The sequence below is a fragment of the Ornithodoros turicata genome, chromosome 6 (genome assembly GCF_037126465.1).
Source record: "Ornithodoros turicata isolate Travis chromosome 6, ASM3712646v1, whole genome shotgun sequence".
Classification (NCBI taxonomy): Eukaryota; Metazoa; Arthropoda; class Arachnida; order Ixodida; family Argasidae; genus Ornithodoros; species Ornithodoros turicata.
This window is the reverse complement of record NC_088206.1, coordinates 46,912,734-46,929,532: the sequence shown is the minus strand read 5'-3', so window position 1 is coordinate 46,929,532 and position 16,799 is coordinate 46,912,734. Positions and strand designations below refer to the sequence as shown.

The following is a 16,799-nucleotide window of genomic DNA, read 5'->3' as shown; positions in this document are numbered from 1 at the left end:
ATAGAGAAGGAACGCGGAGGCGCGGGATGTTCTGTGAAGGCAATCTGAAATTGTGTTTCTTCATACTCAGTTTGGGTTGAGTGTCCGTTTTTAACATTGAGTACGTGCGAAGCTTCACTGCATAGCATTGTTTAATAAGCGTCAGTCACGACATAGCATCACTGTGCTTTGTGCTGGATTTAGTTGATTTCTTATGTTGAAGTCTAAAACTGCACGGGCTGGCTAAAGTCGCGTGAGCTGTCCACGCGTTTCAGATATTGCTGCATGGTGCTCGTGACCCGTCTGCGAAGGTGAGCGCATTTTTTCCGAGATGAACTCGTTCATTGTGCGACGTTGTGCCTTGGACTTATATTTCTAAGCGTGCTTCCAGGAGTGCGAGCTGTGTTGTGTACGCCGGCTATGTTTGAACAGAATGTTCTGAGGGGGGCAATTGTGTTTGTTCATACTCAGCTTGGGATCAGTACGCGTGTGCATAGCATTGTTTAATCAGCGTTGGAGTGTCAGTGCGTCTTGAGCTTCACCACATAGCGCCACTATGCTATTTTCATTCTGCTCGATTTATTTAATTTCGTGTGTTGAATGCACGCTGTCTAAAATAAAAACAGGCCCAAGCTCTATAGGGTTTATTGATCATACAAGCTGTTTTTCCCTCAAACCAGCTTCTCTGCACAGCTTCAACTATCGTTGTTTTCTCGATCATGTGCTTCTTCCTGCTTATTTCGAACGCGTGCTGGCTTTCCTGATTAGCGTCACGATGACTTTTTTGCACATTGAAATGTTTTGTTTTGTTTATGTTCTGTCACAAAATTCGTTCTCAAGAATGAACGCGCTCCATTGCATCATTTGCCATTCTGCTTGATTGAAACAATTTTTAGGTTGAACTGCAAAGCACACACATCCTAAACGATCCTAAGCTTGTTCTCAGGGGGTGGGCTTGACCTAACGCACGCATGCAACCGGGGGAAGCCAACTTTACTCGTGTAGAGTGTGTTTTGAGATGTGTACCCTGAAAAATAATTTTTTCCCCATTTCCAACTGTGGCTACGTGAATAGCGGTAGGCGGCGGCATGTAAGCTGTTCAGAACGCTGGCTCTCTTGAACCAGTTGGATAGAAATGAGTCACCAATGCAATGGCAGCTGTCCATCTTTGCAAAGACAAGCGACGCCATCTCTTGTATGTGTAGGGCAGAGCATGTGAAAAAGTTTCATTGTGAACCAGTGAGCAGCCAGATGGGGTGGGCTTCACCTAACGCAGGCATGCAACCGGGGAAGCCAACTTTACTTGTGTAAGGCGTGTTTTGAGATATGTACCATGAAAAAAAAATTCCCATTTCCAAGTGTGGCTATGTGAACAGGCGACGGCATGTAAGCCTTCTAACGCTGGCTCTCTAGAAGTATGAACCAGTTGGATAGAAATGAGTCACCACTGCAATGGCAGCTGTCCATCTTTGCGAAGACAAGCGGCGCCATCTCTTGTCTGTGTAGGGCAGAGCATGTGAACCAGTGAGCAGCCAGATCGGGTGGGCTTGACCTAACGCACGCATGCAACCAGGTGAAGCCAACTTTACTCGTGTAGAGTGTGTTTTGAGATGTCTACCCTGAAAAATTTTTTTTTTCCCATTTCCAAGTGTGGCTATGTGAACAGGCGATGGCATGTAAGCCTTCTAACGCTGGCTCTCTAGAACCAGTTGGATAGAAATGAGTCACCACTGCAATGGCAGCTGTCCATCTTTGCAAAGACAAGCGGCGCCATCTCTTGTCTGTGTAGGGCAGAGCATGTGAAAAAGTTTCATTGTGAACCATTGAGCGGCCGCGGATGGAGGCATGGGCAGTTGGAGCCTGTTAGGGAGCTCTAGACATAAGTGACCAATGAGAGGCTTGTAGTCAGATGGGCCAATGAGCACTTGCAGTTAGATGAGCCATATGGTGTCTATCGAGGGAGCTGAGTGACCAATGAGCGCAAGAGATGACCGGGATCTCTCTGATGCAGCTGAACCAACCCACAGGCTGATGTACCAAATAAAGGGCGAAATCAACAATTGTCGTGTGTCTTGTCTGAAGCTACTGCATTGTGGTTTAGGAGCGACAGGCTAGCCAATCACTGTTCAGTAGGCTTAACGTGGACCAATCAGGGCCAGACATCGGTAGGCTTTGGTGTGAAGGGACAATCAGTAGGCTTAGCGTGGTTCGGCTTAGAAGTCAGTAGGCTTAGAATGGACCAATCAGCATGAAGTAGGCAGAGCTGGTGAAGAGTTGTGCCATCTGGTGTCAGTGGACTTAGAATGAGGGCCAATTGGTAGCGGCCAATCAGAGCGCTGGTGGAGTGATCAGTAGGCTTAGCGTGGACTGGCTTAGAAGTCAGTAGGCTTAAAATGGACCAATCAATGCGAAGTGAGTGGAGCCATTAAAGAGTTGCGCCACGAAGTAAGTAGCATGGACCAATCAGGGCCAGCCACAGCAGAACCAAGCCGTGCCCTATGACACAGCTGGACCAATAGCATAATTTCTATTAAATGTGTAGGGAACCTTCTTCGGCACCGTCAGAGCATGCGCGTTGTGAACCAATGAGCAGCAAGGTGGAGGCATGCGGTTAGCACGGGCCAATAGCAGTTGGAGCCTACCAACCCCCGCTAAAGTTATCCTATGGTAAAAGTTACAATCTCCCACAGCTAAAATTTATCTCGTCTAGAGATGAGTGTGAGTGACCAATGAGTGGCTTGCAGTTCAGTGGATCAATAGCAGTGGGTGAGTGAACACTTGCTGTTAGATGGACCAATCGGGGTTGGAGCCTATGAGGGAGCTGTGACCAACTAGAACCAATAAGGAGCTGGCTGAGCGGCCACGTGCAGTCAGATGAACCAATAACAGTTGTAATCTACCGAGGGAGCTGAGTGAGCGTGAGAGATGTCCACATAGAATTATGGACCAATGATCTCTCTGATGCAACTGGACCGGGAGGCTGTTGTACCAAATAAAGGTTGAAATCAACAATTGTCCTGTGTCTTGTCTGAAGCTGCTGCCTGGCTTAGGAGCGACAAATTCAGGTAAGCCAATCACCGTTGAGTAGGCTTAGCGTGGACCAATCAGGGCCAGCCATCGGTTGGCTTAGAATGGGCCAATCAGCGTGAAGTGGGTGGAACCAGTAAAGGGTTGCACCATCCGGTGTCAGTGGGCTTAGAACGGGCCAATCGGCAGGCTTACACTGAGAGGGTGATCAGTAGGCTTTGGCTTAGACGTCTGAATCAGACCAATCAGCATGAAGTGGGCGCACACCACAAGGTAAGTTTGAACATCTGAGATAAAGCCGCAGCGGTGTCGCTGCCGTCTGCCGGGCGCTAACGAAGGCTATGTTCAGCGGGCCAATCAGCGCGCTTAGGACGGGCCAATCGGTGGCGGCGGCCAATCAGAGGGCTTAGAAAATGTGGGAGAGCGATCAGTAGGCCTACAATGGACCAATCAGCGGAGCCGGTTAATTAGCATAGCGGGGCGTGCTCAGCCATACGCGTGCACCAATCAGCGTGAAGAGCCGAGTAATTAGCATAAAGGGGTGGAGCTACAGTCAACCAATCAATGATCAGTGGGCTTAGCATGGGCCATTCAACGTGAACTGGGCGGAGCCCAGCCAACTAATTAGCATAAAGGAGCGGAGCTACGGTCAGCCAATCAGCGGCGTGGTGGCCAATCAACGTGAAGTGGGCGGGGCTAATGGCCGCCAATCAGGTGGCTTTGGATTTGGCTTGTGTTGGATTACAAGTGGATTGTGTTGGCTTAGAACTGGATTTTGGCTTAGAATTGGATTAGAATCGGCCATCTTGGATTAGAAAAAGGATGTCGTTGTACGTAACGGTTATTATACCGTCTATCTCTATACTACTCACAACATGCGAACCAACTTACATACAGTCACCAGGGCGTTACAAAATAAGTTCAAACGTTTACGTTCTAGTAGTCTGCGTATATTAAATATTATATATTAAATTAATATAATATTATGTATATATACAGGGTGTCCACGCTAAGTGTGAACCGATTTTTTTTAAATATATATAACACTTTTTCCAAGATGAAATCAATTGCAATATAGCATATGCTAAAGGGCACTCCCTAGCAGGGCATTAGCAAAGCCCATAGGCAATGTCTTAATTAATTAACTTTTTAATTATAAAAGCTACAAAGTTGTCCCAATGAGAACATCTGTTCCTTTCGGTCACCTGATATCGTAGCCGTTTTCAGAACAAAAATCCGTTCGATAGATCGCCCGCGAAAAATTCGTGAAGGAACGCCATTTTTTTCTTTATTTTGTTCATTGCGCTTCTTAGAAGACGCGTATTTCCTTCATCCCCAACGGGAGAGGGGGAATGAGCACAGTGCCGTCTCATGCGTCGAAGATGAGCTTTAACTTGCAGAAACAAAACAAAAACAAATGTATGGGATGACTCTATCGGAACTGGCCTTATCTTGGGTTGCATTTTCTGTTTCCTTTTAATCTTTTTCCAGGACGCGAGAGGCGATAGTGTGCTCTTTCTCCCTCTCACATTGGGGGTGAAAGAAAGACGCGTCTTCTAAGAAGCGCAATGAACAAAATAAAGAAAGAAATGGCGTTCCTTCACGAATTTTTTGCGGGCGATCTATCGAACAGATTTTTGTTCTGAAAACGGCTACGATATCAGGTGACCGAAAGGAACAGATGTTCTCATTGGGACAACTTTGTAGCTTTTATAATTAAAAAGTTAATTAATGAAAGTTAATTAAGACATTGCCTTTGGAGTTTGCTAATGCCCTGCTAGGGAGTGCCCTTTAGCATATGCTATATTGCAATTGGTTTCATCTTGGAAAAAGTGTTATATATATTCTAAAAAAATCTGTTCACACTTAGCGTGGACACCCTGTATATATATATATTATATAAATAAATATATTATATATATATATAAATAATATTATATTAATATTAAATTAAATAGTATATTAAACGTGGCACTCGTTCGTAATTGTGCTGAAGTTTTCCCCACAGAAGTACGACACGGCCACGCTTTACAATGTTGAATATCTTACCTTGAAACGCGGTATAGTGAGATCAACAGGCGTGTCTTTCAACTGCCCCTGGAGCTCCCATAGCAGCTGAGGCTGGTTGGCGAAGGCGCCCCTCAGACCACTCACATTTGATCTTCCTAGCGGCAACAGCAGGAGCAGGCTAACATTTCCTGAGGGTACCTGCAGCATCTTCAGCCCACGTTCCGGAAACTCGCCGAAGCCATAATGTCCGCTTGTCCGTATGATCGACCCTTCAGTCTGTGCGGTGCCCATGGTTACCACGAGAGTGAGCACGGCGGCAGCTAGGAAACGATCTTCCATTTGAACATCTTCTACCAACTTCACGATCACCTGCGATATTACATTCACATTGACGAGATCGAAAGATCAGCATGTCCAGGGGTTTGCGCAGGATTTTTATCTGAAGGGGTGTTGGAACCCCGTATGGGTGTGTGACTCTGCTGGCTTTTTGGCAGGTATTCGAGAGGTCGTAGGGACTTTTGAGAGGTGTAATGGGTTTGTGGGGGTGCTGCAAAGAAGCTAGCCCTGCTAGACCTGCCAAACGAAGACGGTTGCAGAGCCCTGCGGTTCAGGGCGGATCATCAGGAAGCCTGGTGCATAGGTTTTCTTCAAAAGGGTCTCTCCCTTTTGAACCTGACCCTCGTTACCAATGGAAATGAAATAAAGGCATATACAGGGTGTTTCACGAAAGTCTCCCGGCTGACTAATTCGTGAACAGGTGGCGCCATCGAAGAAATTTCTTTTTGGTAAAGCTTTGGATATGAACTGAGTAGTGAGCGGCTCATTTGCATACGCTCACTAATTAAATAAACATCCTAACTCTTAAATTTTAGTTCGTACGCTTACGGAACCTGTGTTCTACGCATCGGGGCCTTCAGCGAAAAATATTGCAAGAAAAAAAAACTCGTCGACACTTAGTGATTTTTGCGAGTAATTAATTGGTTTCGGTTTACATATTTCTTGCGCGGAGCAGTGCACCAATGCGCTCTTTGGATTAGCTATCCGGCATTCAATTTTGTGTTCATCCGCCTGGTTGACACACGGGGGTGACGGAATATAAGGAATTTCCCCCCCTCAGGTATCGCCCTAGGAGGGCATTTGAGGTTTTTGTCATAAATATATAAATAATATTATTGTCGCAGCAGTACGGGTTTGTGACAACTCAGGACACCATGTTCTGTTTCATTAATTCCTCCTCAGAGATGCCCGCTTTATAGCCGTGTAGAACTATAATATGCCGATATTTCACATTTCATGAATTTCCGATATTTCATTTCCGATGATCATATTTGCTTCTCGTTTTTCCAAGAAGAAACATTCAATACTTTGGAGGAGCGATACGCGATCGTGCGCATGTGAAAAACGAGAATTCAAAATGTTTCGTTTCCAATGGAACTGTGTTCAACTTTCAAATTGTTAATGACCAAGCTATCGATAGTTCGCAGGAGCGAAATGTGAATTCATACGGTTTTGCTTTCAGAAGATATATGTTCAACTTTTCACGCGAGGGAGCGAACTATCGATGGTTTGTAAGAGCGAAACGCGGGCTCAGAAGGTTCCGTTTTCAAAACAAATATCTTAAACTATTGGTAGTTTGCAGGAGCGAAGCCCGAATTCAGAAGGTGTGCTGGCTCAGCTCAAGCGACGTGAAGCTCGGTGAAGCTTTAACGCCCATCACTATTTCAGATGCGACACCGTGGTCGCAAACATACTACGCCGGCGCAATCAGTTGACGAAGAAGGAACTTGTCCAGTTCAAGTGTAAGCATGCGAAAGTGTAGCGAGACAACGACGTGTGAGGGAGACTTCGGAGCAACGAGGAGGACGTTTATGTTCAATGCGAGAACCAGCCTCGGTGGATCAGTTGCTAACGTGTACGCCTACTCATCCAAAGGTTGCGGGTTACAACTTGGCCGAGGACGCCAGCAACTTGCTCACAGGATACAGGTGTGCAGCGCGCTGAAGTTTCGGCGCACGTCACAGGACCATCAGGTGGGCAAAATCCATCCGCAAACTGACTGTATCGTTACTGATGATCATAGTTGTCTCGCGACGAAAAACCCCGCATTAGCAGTAAATGCGAGAAGCCAAGCGGGCCTGCCAGACGAAGTTAAGCGAGATCATGTGGGCGAAAAATAAATAAATAAATAAAAATAAATCGCGGCAGAAATCACATCCCATAATATCATTGAAATGCGATAGCATTTATGAGTTAATCGCGGAAACTGAAGCAGCAGACGTACTTGGCCATCGATACTTGACGACAGTTTGGAATTGGACTAAGGTGGAGTATACTGGCAGCGCACCAGACACATGTACACAGAAGAACCAGACGGGCACTTCGCTGTGTTCGAAGCTTTCGTCTGATTCCCACCCCCGGTGTTCGGTGTTTGCCGTCTCAAACGGTGGCAACCCTATTGCAAGTTGTGACAAGTTGTGGGTGCGGATGGAGTAGAGCTACCGTGGCCCAACTACGACAAATTCTATCGCAACTGTGTTTAGGTTAACGCGAACAATAACGTGGTAACCAGCAAGCTTTGTGAAACGAAAAAGAACAAGCAAGTGAGAGCAGGCGTGCGGAGCATCTCAAACCTAGCGGTGAGTTGAGTTGGTCATGGTGCGTCTTACTGAAGTTACTGAGAATTCAGCTGCATCTGATGAGGTGCTTAGGCATAGGCAGTGCATGCGCTTCTGTCGCCAACAACTGGTGTCGTTTTCGGTGCTATCGGTATGGCGCTGTTTGCAATGCATCGCCGAAGTTGACTGCGTTTGTTGATGTATTTCTTAAGTGCTCGCTCGGCGACTTTTCAAACAGATCTTGCAAAATTTTGCAGAGGGCTCATGCTGGAGCGATCTCCACAAAACAAAGGGACGCAGATTCCACCACTGTAAAAAATTTCACCGTAAAAAAACGGTAAAATCTACGGCAGCTGGGATGCCAACCTTTTACCGTAATTTTACGGTCAGCTGTTTTCAGAAGAAACGGTGGTTGGCCGTTGCTTTGACAGGTTACATAAGTAATTTGACGGGGAACCGTTAGGGAACTTCTCCGTAAAATTACGGTATAATCTACGAAGAGTAGAAATTCACTTTTGCGTGACGCAGGTGTGTCTTGCTACTTTTAATCGTATTGTTGTTTCTAGTTTCCTCGACTGAATTCTTGACTAATTAATTGCCATGCGCGACTAGAGGAGTTCTGTTAACTGCGTTGTACAATATGTGCAAAGTGTAAATATGAACGACATCCACATATTTACAAGAACTGTATGTGTGTGTCTTCGTGGTTAGGTCACACAGCATGCACAATAGATGGTAGAAAGAATGAGCAATACATACAGGGAACGCCACTCAGTGTCCAATAATAATTTGTCTTGCGTGCATTGCTCCCTCTGTCTATCTATCTAGCATCTATCAATGCATCCTTGCCTTATACTTTTTGTTCCCTTTCGATTAATCCAGAAACCTTTTTTTCGATTGCAACTTCTTTATTTGTACGCTTCATGTAGTGCTTTCATGGCAGCCTTTAGCGTCCTCTGTGCGAAGTACCTGTGACCTGCACAATCAACAGAATTTTTGTGAGCAATCAATTAATCGAAAGAAAAGAGAGCTGGCCATGGAAACATGGCATAAGATGCAGGCAGAAGAAAATGAAAAATGAAGGAGCTTGGATTTTGATTTCTGAACACATACATCACAAAAGCATTAAGGCACTACATGATGTGTATGTGACGTGCCACTTCTACATGCATTTGAAAGGCATTGACTACAGAGGGAAAAAATAATAATGTGGATGGAACAAAATAATTGTCCTGAGATCTTCTGATCAGAAACAGACCGATGTACTGTGTTTCTGCATTATTATTCAAGGCAACTGCAACAAATGAGATTTAATAGACTGTTTATATGGACATCTCATTTCCATACGACACAGGCATTAAGTGTAGTGTAATTACTTACTTAAATATTCCTCTCCTGCCCAGCGAGCTTCTCCACAAGACGCAGAACCTTAGGAAGGACTGATGTGCTCTTTTTTATCACTCCAGCTCGGTCAGGGTTTATAGCTGCTATGTTTATACCTGAAATAATTAAAATGATAAATTGTGCAAACAAGAAAGATAAAACTAAAGTGACATTCAAATCTTTAATGTGGCAGATAACAGAACAAGATGAAGAACGATGGGAGAAGGTGTCCGTCTTACGTTTGGATGAAGTCAAGTGTTGCCATCAACTGTTTGGGGTAGATGATATGAAGGCAATGGTACGATGAAAACCACATGACCAGAGCTGTCCGAACCAGTCACTAGTGGCCTCAGCAATGATCTGAATAAGTAAAAGGATATTAGGAATATTTCATATTGACACAGGCAAATATATCACTGGCCAATGCAGAAGCGAACTGAAGTGATGGCCGAGACGCTATTTTGTTGTTGGACAATGAAAGATATGGGGCTGCTTCGCGGATATGTTCAATGAAAGCACAAAGTACTCTATTTACCTTGCGTGAGCACGGGGTTCGTTCACAAGGAAAGGGGAAGGTCCAACCGCTCCACACTCAGGTTACCACAGTCACTGGTGGTCTGAGCAATGGCCTGGATAACCAAAAGGCGTATTAGAAACAAGTAGAGACACTTTACAATTTATATGAATATTGGACAACGTATTTCTGGCCGGTGCATTAGCAAACGCAACTGTAGTGGTTCGGACGCAACATGACTATCTCTATTACACCGCTGACGCGACACTGTAAGATATGTTACCTGCTGCAGAGATGCGTTCTGGGAAAGTACAAAACAGTCTATTTACCATGCGGGAGAAAGGGGTTCGTTGCCAAACATTTAGGAAGGTCCAGCCGCTTCACGGAGTTACCGCAGCCACCGGTGGTAGGAACAATGGTCTGAATAACCAAAAGTATATTAAGACAAGTTGGAACACTTTGCAGTTCATACGAATACAGGACAACGTGTTACTGGCCAGTGCAATAGCAAACGCAACTGTAGTGGCTGGGACGCTACTTGATTGCCGCTGTTGAACAGTTGACACGACACTACAAGATACGTTAGCTGCATCAGACATGCGTTCTGGGGAAGCACAAAACACACTATTTACCTTGTGCAAGAAAGGAACTCGTTTGCAAGCAAACACTATGGTCCAACCACTTCACAGTGTTACCACCGTCACCGGTAGTCTGAGCAGTAATCTGAATAACGAAGAAACACATTAGAGGCAGTTAGGAATGAACATCGGGCAGCATATTAGAAGGCAAAATGCAGTCCCGAACGCGACGATAGCCGATGGGACGCTACATGCCTGTTGGTTTTAGGCTGTTAACGCGACACTGATATATATGCGACTGATTAACATAGTTACGTCTCAATATTTGCAACAAAATATACTCGCACTCACCTTGTGTGCAAGAAAATAACTCTGCTCAAAATGATGTGCAAAGGTCGTCCCGACCCGTCGCGTTCAACTGCTATCCGCTTTTTCGAGGTCCAAGACTGTAGCGACAAGTACTGCCGTTAGATTCACTAAAGGTGAAGACGGACAAAACATAACCGGCTTAAAGCTCAGCTACGCCGATTTTCGAGTGTTACAGAATGGAATGGTACTCACACGATGTGTTCATAAGGGAACACTGATTATGTATGCAAAACAGTTATCCCAAACTCCTCGCGGTTTTCCGAAAAGGTGAATTTTTAGTTTCACTGACATCCCGTCTTGTGGCCCGCAAACCCTGTGTCGACGACACATTCGTGGTCTGCCCGCGCTCCGGCTTGGTATGACTTTTGGCTTGGTTTCTTCCGCCAAGCCGGCCAGTTTCTCCTGCCGAGCCGTCTGCTGCGCAGATTCACATTGGGGAAGTGATAAACAGTTCGCTATTAGGGAGCCAGTATATTTCTGGACTTCACTAAACCCACGAGGAACGTGAGTTTTGCTTCCTTCGACTGCAAAGCATTTGCTAGGCCAGTACAGACTTCCTGGTGTGATTCGTGTTCTGTGCTGCGTGCCGAGAATGCGTGAGCGTTTTGCTCCCGTCTGCAAGAACACTTCAGCATGCAGTTCCAATGTTTCAAACCACAATTTTCCGAAAGGTGAAAGAGAAATCTATTGACTGCAACAATCGGTTACAACTCCGACTGGGTGCCACCTTCGAAAGCAGTGATCTGTTCATCTGGCTCATACGAATGTTACGGAAGCAATGCGCAACTTGTTTCACAAGAAGCCGAAGATGTCTCGTCCGGGATGCCGTGCCAACCTTATCTGCAGCAGGAGATTGCAGGGGCAGGACTAGGCAGCAGATAAAGGTAAGACGCGTAATGTTAGACAAGTCAGTCATGCGGTGCAAATTGCATCACGTAGAAGAGAAAAATACGCTATCTGTCAGTTACTGCTTCATCCTTTGAGATTACGCCCCAGCGTGTGTATTCTCAGTACAGATTTGGAATTGCCTTATTTGTTAAATGACTTCGCAGGCATTCTGGCACCACCGAAAAGCTTGCACTCCACGTCTCAACTATCACCGTCTGGGTTTCAATCTGACGGCTGTCACCAGTGCCAACCAGACGCCCCTTCGAAGTTCATCTGTTTTTGTTGACGGAACAGTGACACCTGGTACTGAGACATTTCATTTTCTGATTAATCAAGTGCATTCCACCACTTGTGCTCGACTTCTTGTGTTCGTATACCCTTGCTGTTGCTCGCTGGCTTAGAGCAACCATGCCTGAGGTGCCAGCGCTTTCAGAGTACATTTAAGCAGTATCATCGTATCACATGCACGGCAGCACATCTTGTGTATTTTGAGTAAGGTATAAATTCAATGTTCGCTCAGCTGTTGTATTTTGGTCACAAATAAGGTGTTCTTCCAGAGCGCCCAAGGGCAGTTCAAGCAGTTTCATGTGTGCAACAGCACATACTTTTTCTCAGTTTTGACTAAGGTAAATCGAAATCTTCCAGTTGATGTCTTTCGGTCATAAATTATGTTTTTCGAGACATTCAAACAGCACCATGTGTGCAACAGTACATACTTTTTCTCAGGTGCAGCAGAAGCTTGTGTTGCATTCAAGTGGTATCATGTATACAAAAACTAGTTTTATGCCTTTCTGTAGCTGCTGTACTAATATTGTGAGTACAGAGACACTCCTGCATAGCATATCGGAACATCTTGTGTGCTATTGTTGGTATGATCTGCAGCAGTATATTGATAATGTTAATTATTCAATGACTTTAGCTAACATTTACATTCTTACTTCCAGGTAAACCTGTCACGCAGATGCCCTACCCCTTGGTATGCATAGTTCAAGATTGTACCGAAACAATCCACCTGGAGCATTATTCTTCAATTGGCAGTGGCATTACTATCACAACACACCACATACTTCATGTGTATGGTGCGTGTACAATGCATCAAACTTATTCTCATGTACAGACCAGCTGGTACGCAACTACAACATGAAACAACTGACACAGAGACCGTAAGGTCATGCCTTTTCCTCCACGCCTCGGGTTTCATGTTATTATCCTCACATGCAGCTCAATTCGCCTGTGCTGTGCAGCATGAGCAAAAGCATATATTGTTTGGTCACATGACACGGAACATAAATACAGTGAAACCTTCCTATGTTGGACACCCGCAGTGCAGCCGAAGCGTCTCCTACGTATAGAGGTGTCCGAGTTACAGAATATGACGGCAACAAAAAATTGAAGAGCTCACAGCTGTGAGAAATGTCCCCCTTCTTCAATTTAAGGTCCTTAGTGGTACCTGGTGGTGGTGCCTGGTAGTGGTACCTCTACCCACTCTTCACTGATAATTATTACTGATTTTACTATATTCAATTCCGTTCAGATTCTACTCAATGGCATTACATCCGGAGCTTTTCGAGCAGCAAGGACTTGTCTCTGAAGCGTCAGCCTACTTCTCATAGCTTTGGTGCAGTGCTCGTTCAAAGGCTCTAGACCAACTGAAGACAAGTGCTCACGTAAAGAATTACAATGTAGACTGACAGCACTTGTTTTTGGACTTGAAAAACTAAAGCAACAAAATGCTGAGACCAGAATAGGGGAAAAAAGGGGCAAAAGTCAAGGCTACTGGCTCATTTTGGGTCTTTTTGGTGCAAAGATGGGCCGACATTGAGGTAATTTGGCCAGGGTTTTGTCCGACTTTGCAGGGAAAACCCTATCCTACTTCCAAGATAGGGAGGTGTCCGACATAGAGAATTTCGTCCCCATGTAGTTTCAATGGGAGCCTGCCCGTGCAATGAAATCATGGGGAGTTGTCCGAGGTAGGGAGGTGTCCGACTTTGGAGGTTTTACTGTACTGTAGAGCATTCTACATCATGTAATCTAACAGTTGTTCACGTTTGGATATTTTAACCATGGAATTTACCCTGCATGCACCATACGATGTCCAAACACTAACAACTGCTAGAGAGCAGCATGTACTGTTTCCGTATAGCACTTATGGCGTGCGTCCTGTGATCGGAAACAGTGGTGTCTTTTTTCTGCTACAACCAGTAAACTACAGTAAAGATTTAGAAATACTGTGTCATACCATAAAGCACTATGGGAAATGGCAGTTTGAAAAACTGGAGAAGACTGTCATTAGAATGGGGGACATGTTCTACGGTGAAATTTCTTACAGTGTGTGCTGTACCACGTAATGCACTGCAGGCCTACCACAGTATGGTAACGCGCTGAATACTGATTTGCTCAAAAAAGGAATGTGTACGTTTCTTGTACTAACTTCCCATTATGCAAAGTAGTAGAAAAATGTTCTCAGCCAATGAGGAGGGAGAGGACATCATTCTGGAGTCTCGTTGACCTACAATGTGTCGTGTGTGAATGTCATTTTGAAGAGTGTAGGTGGCAGTGTTGACTAATAACCATAATAAAGTAGAGGGTACATTTGCTGCTTCATATATTTGTGTCATGGCAAAGCATGTAGAGATACATCTTCCTCAACATGCAGGTGACAAAACTGCTTTTTATGCCTAAACTATGACAAATAGTTGTGTGTTCAGCACCACTAATCATGTGCCGGCCTCCATGACATGTCTGTGACATTCCAAAGTGATTAACATGTCCCATATATGTGTGCAATGCTGAAGATGACTGTGTACCTTCCATGGATTCTTGATTCAAGAAAAGTACTGTGTGATTTGCTAACAGCGCCTGGCTGTACCTTCACAATTCTACATAAAAATATGTAAAGTTTGCTGAAGGAAACATCATGAAGGTCCATAGCGAAAAACCCTGAGACGAGGGATAGGAAGGGACATACACAATGTCTCAACATAGCGTGTTTATGTCCCTTCTTGTATCTCCTCTTCAGGTCTCGCCATTATGGACACTATCACCAGCTCGCTTGCTGTTGAACCGTTCTTTCAACGATAAGGGTCACTTTCATGGACTGGATGGCAGCCAACATGCTGTCAATAAAAAGAATAATGGAAGGAGCTCAATATGATCCTTAGGCTGTGTGTGGTCATTGCTTTCTGACAAATGGTGACTTAGAATTTCAGGACAGTGCTTGCAGTGGTAGTATTCTTGTGTTCTCACCCTTGACGCCCATTGTGTGTCATCGGTCACCCGTAATCTGCTAATATGCACATAGCTCAAACAAAGTATATTTGTATTTCTTTGAATACAGTTGGTACAACACATTGTTTTTTACATGTTCTTTGGAAAATATAAATAAATTCTCTACTCTGCAAGTCTCCTGTCAGCTCTACAGAGCAGCTTCGAATTTCACTAGAAGCCACGTGTGAAGCCTAGACCAAACTAGTGGTGAAGGTCCATATAGGTCATAGATAGATACTATTATTATTATTAGATCATATGTCAGGCTTAGGTCCTGGTTGGTAGCAACGCATTTGAATCTTATTAAAAATGGGTGCAGGAGGCGACCAACATAACTAAATACACCAACTGCCTCTCACAAATTTTGTGGTGTTATACTTTTGAAACAACATTAATATGCCACAGTGGTCTTTTCTCTTTTGTTCCTTTTAACCTAGAAATATTAGGTCTTCGGCATCACCAGCCTTAGTTGCTGAGCATGGAGTTATTTACGTTGAGCACTGCAGTTTCATATTTGTTTCTCTGGACAAGCAAGCCCGCTTCCCCATTCTGATAAGAGTCTTTCAGCTTTGACAGGGCATTTGTGGACAAGGAAAACATTTGGACTATTGTGTATTTTGCTATGAAGTGCACCGTACCAGGCAGAGGACACCATCCACCATTTCCACTAAGGTTATTAAATTTGTGATAAAGTACATGTACCTTTTGTCACTGACTAATTTGGTGGCAAAGTTACTTGAGTGGCAGTTGTGCAATTTTAAGCACATGTTTAAAAAAAATAGGATATGGGAAGTGCTGACTTGGTGAACATGTGGAGTACCCAATATAATAATTGGGGGTTTACGTCGCGAGACAACTGAGTGTGGAATACACAGCACAGTGTAATGTTCCTTATTCTGGCAATGTTAGCATGGTTCAAGAAGTGGGAAATGTTGCACTACCCTTAATAACATCTGTTGGGCCCAGCAAACAGGGTACACATACCCTGATTTGAAGACACTATGCCTAACTCAAAAGCAATATGAGATCGACCCGTACGTGTTTATTTGCGAAACTATTATGAATGAAATATGGCCTGTGTGGTATAGAACAATGCGCACACTCAAGTAAACATGCAAAAAATACGTATAAGGGCTCTCGACCTACATGCCGCGATGCGCTCTACGAGATAAACAACACACTACAAAACTACATCCAACAGTTTTTGTGCGGGGCAACTCTAATGAGTACTTTTATATAACCGACGAATGGTTCAACGAATGCAGTTCGAGTGGTCACGATACATTCCTACGTCGTTCATTGCAGTCGCGCTATGATGCTGCACAATATATGTATCTCGTGTAACAAGCCTGGCAATCGCACGATGTGCATGGGCAGAAATACGGCCTTCTTTCTTTGAAGACCAGTCCTCTGCAGGTGTGTGCTCAAACGATCACAAAGTCTCACGTTGTTGCTCAATCGCTCCCATTCCTGCACTTGTAGTAAAAGCAGCAAACGGGTTGACGTGAATGGCAGCTGAACGGTTGAACTGCGAAGTTCTCGAGCACACAATCACAATTTCACGCTGAAAATGATGTTGAGGTGAGTTCGCGGTTGTTGTTTCCATCGTTCAATAGTTCTCGGGATTACCTCGGACGAAACGCTCATCGTAGCCGGCGGCCATAACTGGATTTCCTCGCAAACGGGAGAAGACGCCAGGGAAGTCAGAGAAAGCCTCAGCTTTCATCCAATCAGACGCACGATTCTCTATCTACGTAGATGGAGCAGGTTTATCCCATCTACGTCACAAAAATGGCTGCGCCCATGGCTTGTTTTGGTTTCTTTGATGAATTAATTTTCGTAATAGGAAGACAAAATTGAGAAACGAAGGTGTGTATCGGGGGCAGTTGGATGTGCTCGTTCTGAATATCACAACCGTTTCAACACATCGGGAAATCGGCGTAGCTGACCTTTAACTATGGAGAACGCGACAGACACCGCTTTGAATTCCGCCACTCGCACTTACATCTCACATGGCAGAAACCAAAGTCCAAACACCTGCGCAGAAGCATGCACCAACGTGACACCAATGCTCTTCACTCGAGTCACGCGCCTCAACCTCCTCACCTGTGGCGGCCCCTTCCTCGACGTTCTGTTTTCCCCCTCCCCTTTTCTCTCATTTCGCCGTAT

General features: G+C 44.8%; 1 protein-coding gene and 2 long non-coding RNA genes across 5 annotated transcripts in view; 1 reads left to right on the top strand and 2 right to left on the bottom strand.

Annotated features, from left to right (window-relative positions):
* LOC135397982 (serpin H1-like) overlaps window positions 1-16,799 on the bottom strand; it is a 70,822-nt gene that overhangs the window by 17,099 nt on the left and 36,924 nt on the right. Inside the window, exon 2 of the mRNA XM_064629447.1 lies at window positions 5,056-5,385. Within this exon, the coding sequence (XP_064485517.1) occupies window positions 5,056-5,385 (330 nt within the window). The remainder of the gene's footprint in view (window positions 1-5,055; window positions 5,386-16,799) is intronic.
* On the bottom strand, window positions 7,945-16,664 carry LOC135397981 (uncharacterized). Of its 3 annotated transcripts, none has more exons than XR_010423930.1 (8): window positions 16,636-16,664; window positions 10,458-10,552; window positions 10,161-10,251; window positions 9,858-10,098; window positions 9,550-9,643; window positions 9,254-9,374; window positions 9,012-9,130; window positions 7,945-8,607 (listed from the first exon to the last, which is right to left on the bottom strand). It is a non-coding gene; the product is annotated as an uncharacterized LOC135397981 (long non-coding RNA). The 3 variants fall into 3 exon arrangements; XR_010423929.1 differs by having other exon boundaries at window positions 10,458-10,582; window positions 16,636-16,663; XR_010423928.1 differs by lacking the exon at window positions 16,636-16,664 and having other exon boundaries at window positions 10,458-10,612.
* LOC135396620 (uncharacterized) lies at window positions 10,663-12,747 on the top strand. The gene is made up of 3 exons (XR_010423470.1): window positions 10,663-11,359; window positions 11,528-11,666; window positions 12,308-12,747. It is a non-coding gene; the product is annotated as an uncharacterized LOC135396620 (long non-coding RNA).